The sequence below is a fragment of the Hevea brasiliensis genome, chromosome 14, assembly GCF_030052815.1.
Source record: "Hevea brasiliensis isolate MT/VB/25A 57/8 chromosome 14, ASM3005281v1, whole genome shotgun sequence".
NCBI lineage: Eukaryota > Viridiplantae > Streptophyta > Magnoliopsida > Malpighiales > Euphorbiaceae > Hevea > Hevea brasiliensis.
In genome coordinates, this window is record NC_079506.1 from 85,987,701 (window position 1) to 85,995,395 (window position 7,695).

The following is a 7,695-nucleotide window of genomic DNA, read 5'->3' on the forward strand; positions in this document are numbered from 1 at the left end:
ATATCAATTAACATCTCTCATTTTTCAAAAAGAATTTTCATATTTTTATCTTAAAAGATAAAAAAAAAATTATTTATTTGGTTTTCTTCACCTATTTTAGGAATTATTAATTAAAAATAAAATCAACAAACTAGATATTCTTTAGGATTGACTTGTAATACAAGGCCCACAAAGGCTTTAGTGTTGGCACTTTTGTAATTTAAGAGAATGTTATGGGCATTTCAAAAACCTAATCCTTTTACCCGCACCTAAAAAAAAATTCTGCAAATAGAAGAAAGGAAAGGAAAGAAAAGAAAAGAAAAAACAAAGCCAAACAGAGCAGAAGAAAAAGTTGTTCTCCAGCTTCAATCCATCACATTCGTGCTCAAAAGACACTATCTCTTTCAATCTCTCTCCTCTTTCGATTCTCTGACGTCCACCGTCACTTCAATATTCTCCGCCTCAGCAGATTCTCTCTTCCCCACACATTTCATCTTTACCCGATCACTCTTAAAGCTCTTTTCTTTTCTTTTTCTCCTTCCTTTCTCAAGCCAAGAATCTCTTTCTCTTCAATTCCTTTCTCTCTTCTAGATTCTTTTGTTTCCCTCTTACTAATTCCTCCCTTTTTAATCAACAATGTCCCTATTGCGTTGTTCCCTCCATCTTGTTCTTCTCTCTACTCACTTTTCTTCATTCTCTTCCTTTCTTTTTCTTCCTTTCTTACTGTCGTTTTCATTTCCTTGCGTTTCCTTTGATTTCATCATATTTCACCCCATTCTATACATACAAATAGCTTTTTTTCGATTTTCATGGCTCCTCCTCCTTCTTCTTCATCAGGTGTCAACCATATCTCTAATCCTTGCATTTATGGTACGATCAATGTCTTTGCTATTTATTTTCGCCTCCAACTTGTTTGATAAAGTGCTTCCTGAATTGGGTTTTCTTTATTTCATATTTAGTTTTTAGTATGTGAAAAAGTACATATTTTTCTGTATTTGATAAGGTCAACGCTTTTTTTTTTTTTGAGATGATTCATTTGCTTGTTCACTGATTATTGCTACCATTTGTATTTGTGTGGGTTGGGTTGGGGGTTTTTATTGGAACTCGTATGTTAAAGCAGGGGACTTTGTTTCTTCATACGCAGAGAGAAAATCTCGGTTTATGAAATGGCTCAGCAAGATCTTCAAAAGTGGGCCTAGTCGTGGAGGTGGCAGCGGTGGGGGCGGCCGTCATCCGCAGCTTCTTGGGGAGGAAAACGTGGTCAGCTGGAGGCCAACATCTAGATCTTTGGTAACTTCTTTTTAAGTGTCATTTACCTTTTTTCTTTGTTTAAATTATCGCCAGTGTTTGTCATCATCATCATATTAACACCCAACCGTACACGTGTATGTATTCGTCTTAATCGTGATAATGTATAATGTATTCATTTGGTACTTTAAGCAGGCAAAAAAGCTTTAAAAGTTAGTTTTCTGATTCTTCTGCAACTTGTAAAATTGGATGGAAAATAGCCAGTAACAAGTACTTTAGAAATCTCAATAGATATTTATTCTCTAATTTTATTAAATTCTTTTTATGCTGCTAACTTTTATAGTCCTTTTTAATACCCTTTCTTTTGAAGGGCATGTTACGGTTGCATTGGCAAGTTAAATGCTTTTGCTTATAAGTTATTGTACCATAGGTTCTTTGCCAGGCGTGATGCTTATTTATTTGTGCCACACCAAAAGTTTACTTCATGTGCAAGCCACTTGGCTTAGACAAGTTTCTTTTATTTACAATGTATACACTTTAGGTTAATCATGGAAAAAGTTAGATCGTTTGGCTGTCACCCCCACATGCTGAGGAGCCTGGAAAACAGTTTGTGGCATTTGTAGATTAATCAATAAAGATGATACTCTTTCTGTTGAAAACCTGTCTGCATTAGGTGTATGATTGCTGTTAGATCCTAGCACTGTTGACATGATAAGTGAGGCCTTCTATGTCTTAATTTTAGCTGATATTCGGTGACACTGTTTCTGGAATATGTCAGCACAATATACAAGATATCTTTTAGATGACAATGCTCTGCTAATTGTGCTCGACAATAAAGAGAGCAAAAAACAAAATCGATTACATTTATAGCATTTATAGGAGACTAGGAGTACATGGCTTATTCATATCCCAAACATTATGGGTGTTTTGGACTTTGGAGTGCCTGACTTTGTTGATTCAATGGTTCATATGCAAACGAAGGAGGAAAATGGTTAAAAAAATTTAATTCATAAATGTCATACAATTCCACTGTTGAAACATCTATGTATTAGTTTGGTTGCTTAGAAAATTTCACTACTTTAATCAGGATGAGCGCTCTGGAATTGACAAGGAGAAGGAGGAAGCCGATCGTGCTGATGCACTTTCTCAAGTTGAAGATTGGAAGAGATCAGGTTTTCAAGTTTTTACACTTATTGCGTTCCATATATTTTAAGTTCATACTGTGTTGTCTTTGAGCTTGTATTCAAAATTGATGCTTTTCCAGGATATAGATGCCGAACAGATAATGATGAAGAACAAGCTAGGGCACTTCATGATAGGCTTAATCAAGTTGGATATCCTCGTTATGCCCCTCCTCATGCCTACTATAACGTAGGTTATAGGTAAGAATTTAAACCATTGCTATAATGTGGCTCAGTTCAGCAAAACATTTTCTTGGGATATTAATCAAACTTCAGTTGTTAATTTGACATGTAGTAGGGTGGATAAACTGATTGATTTGTTGGCCTAGTCAAGCACCATTTATATGTATTTGCCAGCTTGATTAACCATCCTTCTCATTCTATGAAGAGGAATGAATGATAATGACTGACCTTCAACTTCAACTAATTATTAGCCAGTACTATGTTGCTTTATCTAGGTCCGGGCTAATCGTCAATTTGCATATATTAGCTATACTATTAAGCATTTCGCAAGGTTATGGATTGTTAAGTATAAACACATCCTTTCAACGAAATTTAAATCCGCAAACATGATAGGATTTCAAGAACTTTTATATGAAATTAACATACATTGTTCGCTTGTAAACCCTTTTTCACTACTTCACCAGTTTGGGAGGGTGAGCATAATGAAGTGATAGGAGTTAAGAAGGCGCAGGGTAGACCAAGAACAGGGTAAGTCATGAGAAAGTACTTAGTAGCTTCAGATCTTGCTGAAGATGTAGTCCTAAACCAAGTGGAATGGAGGAAAAGAATTTGTGTGGCCAACCCCTACTAGTTTGAATTGAGACATAGGTGAGCTGACTTTTTGTTTCACTAATTAAGATCGTAACCTTAATAAAGAATTGAGAACATTTCACTTCTTTGCTTGGTGCACCACCAGGAAGCTGATCCTCTGATTTCATTCTTTCAATTGGGGAAATGTAGCATTATGCTGCACTGTCAAATTTCCATGTCTGAATTTAGATAATAAAATTCTGGGCTGTATGGAGTTCTTATGATTCCCATTTTACATATGTTTGCAAATATTTTCTTTAGAATTATTTTATCTTGCTTATTTGAGCAAGAAATTGCTTGTAAAAGGGAAAATGAAAAACAAAAGGATTCACCTTTCAGTTTGAAAATTTTCAATATGCCAATCTTGAATTTTGTTCGTCATGAATGTTTATGCTTGCAACTTGCAGATTATGTGGTGGCTGCCATGGTGAGATTGGTTATGGCAATTACTTGGGATGCATGGGGAAATTTTTTCATCCAGAGTGCTTTCGCTGTTCTTACTGTGGTTACTCAATTACTGAGAATGAGGTAGTTTATTTCTTTTGGTTTCACAAGCGTCTTAATTTCAAATTTGTTTTACCATATATGATATGTCACTCTGTCAAGTGAGTTAAATATTTTGAAAATTGCACATTAAAGTAAACAAATCCAATAATAAATTTGAACTTTTGTTTCTTCTAGCTCTTAACTCAATTTTCTTTTTCTGTTGATCTAAGTTTTCTTTGTCAGGTAGGGATCCATATCACAAGTATTGCTTCAAAGAGTTGACTCATCCCAAATGTGAAGTCTGTCTCCAATATGTAAGAAAAAGAATTACTTGCTTTGTTTGCATTTTATTAATTGCATTTGTTTGTTAATGAAGACAAAATGGAAGTTTTTCCATTCACATGAAGTATATGAATTTTATTTTTATTGTGCACTGCAGAAGCATAAAATTATAGAGAAAGAAATCAAACACACAAAATAACAATATTTACGTGGTTCACCTTTTAATATAGGGTTACATCCACAAGTATGCTACTTTTCACTATCAATAAAGTAATCATTAATTGCGAACTCAAAGCTATCTAAGAAGATTCTCACCCAATTATACCTAAGAAGATTCTCACCCAATTATACCTAAGAGAATTCTCACTACATATCTGTTCATAGTAAATATATTAGTTAATTTTTCTCGGTCTCTTCTAGAAATAATCCAATACATTTACTACTTTAATGGTATTTTTAACTATAATGAACTATAATCCCTTTCTCTTGGACTATACTCTTTCTCCACCTTAGGCCAAAGCCTAGGACTACAGTAGGTAAGAGTCACTCATCAATGGGCAAAGTCACTTCTCAACAGTTGGCAAAACCATTTACTTTGTAGACTGAAAACCAAATAATCTTTTCACAATACTTCTATTTATAGTGTTAGTCAACTCAATTTTAATCTAATTAGGAATTCTATTCAATTTAGGAGTAACACTAAAATATGAATTTTACTTTATATAGAAAATATTCCCCCATCCTATTGAGGAATATTTCTCCTGCTCAAATCAAGAAAAAGTCTCTCCAAATCTCACTGGGATTTTGAGTCACAAGTCTAATATATATATATATATATATATATATATATGTGTATTTTTTTTTTTTATATTAACTGCATGTAATCAGAAAACTGACACTTCTGCCCTATGTTCTTAGCATCAATTCTGAACCTGCTAAAAATTTTGAATTAAGTTTCTGAATTTTAAAAGTATCTTCAACACTTATTTACAGAAGTTTCATCCTTTTTATCTGATATTTGAAATGATTATTCTTGATATCAGATATAAATGGCAATGTGTTTGAATTTGATCTGATTCTAATTTTTTCTGATGATAGCTTAAAATCATCTTAATTATTATCTTAAGTAAACATATCAATTTATCGGTAAAAAGCAAGGACACGATTGTTCAACATGAAGCCATTATCATAGACAGGATTCAAATAATACCATTATACTTTTTCCATGAGGTTATGCATGGTTGTGGTTTGTTTGTTGTCAGTGTAAACTATAAATGGCTCATATTAATTTTATAGTTTTCACTTTCACAAATTTTCAGATCCCAACAAATGAAGCTGGTTTGATAGAGTATAGATGCCATCCATTTTGGTCTCAGAAATATTGCCCATCTCATGAGCATGATAACACGGCTCGATGCTGTAGTTGTGAACGCTTGGAGGTATTTACCTGAGCTCGCACAATAAATTGTCTGGTCCAACAGTGTTATCTCTCAATGTTTGGAAAATCAAACATGATGAGTATTCAAATCAATTTCCTCTACTCATAATGGTTATTGGTTATTTTGTCTTTGTCATTTACTGCCATCATGAAGTCTAGGGATACAAGATACTATTCTTTGGAAGATGGACGTAGCTTATGCTTAGAATGCATGGAATCTGCTATTATGGACACTGGTGATTGCCAACCCCTCTACCATGCTATTAGGGACTACTATGAAGGGTTGAATATGAAACTGGATCAGCAAATTCCCATGCTTCTTGTTGAAAGACAAGCACTTAATGATGCTATTGTTGGGGAGAAAAATGTAATATGTGATCTCTTGCTACATCATTTAGGTTTGTGTTTGAAGTTGCCCTTATTCATTTGTGTATTTTTTTTTCCTCCTTCCCCCAGGGATATCATCACATGCCTGAGACAAGGGGTCTATGCCTTTCAGAAGAGCAGACTGTTACCAGTGTATGATATGAGACAATGATGCTATTTGATTTTGTTTTACTAGCCTAGTGATTTATGAGTGAGGAATTGAATTGATACCAAGTTGCTTTCTCTTTCTCTTTGATTATATCCAGATACAGAGGAGACCAAGAATTGGTGGTACCCGACTGATTGGAATTAGAACTCAACCACAAAAGCTGACTCGGAAAAGTTGTGAGGTTACAGCTATTCTTGTACTTTATGGTCTTCCAAGGTAATAGTTAGTGGCAGTTTTCAGTTCTCTATATCAATTTATCATCTAATGATTGGAGTCATGCATCTAGCTTTGCCAAAACTTCAATGAAATGTCATGGGTTCCTTGCTAACAAAAAGAATCTGTTCCTATTTTTAAGAGATGATGTATGTCTACCTAGTCCGATCACATATATATAGTCCAAATTTGTTCAGTTTAAACATGACTGAGGATCAATGAAGTTACAGAAACAAGAGTTCCTATTTATTTGTCTGTCTTTTATTTGGCGGATTTGAGGCCTGGGTAGTGAAAGCATTCACATTTCAGATTTCAAAAAAAAAAAAAAATCAGCAAACGAGTTGGGACATGCATAATTAAATTGACATAAGCAAAATATCGACCGTATCTATAGCATGTTTCACTTTCGTTCATGTTTCTTTTTTCAGAAAATTCCATTTATTGATATCCTTGTCGGAGGCAGACTCATAATTTGATTTGTTTTTTTGCTGCTAAGATATCGATCTCTAATTAGATTGACATAAACAAAATATCAACTGAATCTATAGCATGTTTCACTTTCACTCGTGTTTCTTTTTTCAGAAAATTCCATTTATTGATATCCATGTTGGAGGCAGACTCATAATTTGATTTGTCTTTTTGCTGCTAGGACATCGATCTCTAACATGTTGAGCTTTGTTTATGTTTCTTTTATTGGAAATCCCATTTATTTATTTATTTCCCTGATGGATGCAGACTACTAACAGGAGCTATTCTTGCCCATGAGTTGATGCATGGCTGGTTACGCCTTAAAGGTGGAAAAAAATGTATACCTGAAAATGTTCTACTCGGAATCTTTTTATAAAATTACACTCTTTATTCACTTCTTTTATTTTTTATAATGCAGGTTACCGTAATCTTAATCCTGAGGTAGAGGAAGGAATCTGTCAATTACTCTCACATATGTGGCTTGAATCAGAAGTATTACCATCTAAAGGCATGCCGTCTACGTCAGCAGCTTCCTCTTCATCATCTTCTTCAAAAAAGGGAGGGAAGTCCAATGTTGAAAATAAATTGGGTGAGTTTTTCATGCATCAAATTGCCAATGACGCTTCTACAGCTTATGGGGGAGGATTCAGGGCTGCTAATGCTGCTGTCAATAAGTATGGTTTAAGTCGCACTTTGAATCATATCCGGCTTACTGGGCATTTCCCATTGTAATACAAGCAAAGATTACATGTTGCTTCATCTCTTCTTTGATCTGATTTGATATATTATTTTGCTCCTTGAAAGGATTGAGCTCATTGCAGAAGTTTGGACAGCTCTCACTTTAAATTTTCTTCAGGGTCTTATAATGTCCAGCAATCACTCTTCAAGATTAATGATATGCATCCACTATGTCCTATTAGTATTATTATTTAATCATTGGGAGAAATTCTTTTAGTTCAATTCTGTTTTAGCTGCAAATGTCATGTTCTAGGCCTATACACCTGTTAATTATTCATTGGAAACAAAGCAGGAATAGCAAGGAACCTAACTGT

The 7,695-nt window shown here is 34.3% G+C and overlaps 1 protein-coding gene across 2 annotated transcripts; it reads left to right on the forward strand.

Annotated features, from left to right (window-relative positions):
- The first annotated feature begins 292 nt into the window (after window positions 1-292).
- LOC110667072 (protein DA1-related 2) lies at window positions 293-7,576 on the forward strand. 2 transcript variants are annotated; one of them, XM_058133665.1, is made up of 12 exons: window positions 293-849; window positions 1,100-1,269; window positions 2,315-2,399; window positions 2,492-2,609; window positions 3,629-3,749; window positions 3,938-4,021; window positions 5,309-5,428; window positions 5,582-5,794; window positions 5,884-5,946; window positions 6,060-6,178; window positions 6,911-6,969; window positions 7,062-7,576. In XM_058133665.1, the coding sequence occupies exons 1-12, from the start codon at window positions 789-791 to the stop codon at window positions 7,373-7,375; spliced, it is 1,527 nt and encodes a 508-aa protein (XP_057989648.1). In that variant the 5' UTR covers window positions 293-788; the 3' UTR covers window positions 7,376-7,576. The 2 variants fall into 2 exon arrangements, with proteins under 2 accessions (XP_057989648.1, XP_057989649.1); XM_058133666.1 differs by having other exon boundaries at window positions 1,124-1,269.
- Window positions 7,577-7,695: the final 119 nt, after the last annotated feature.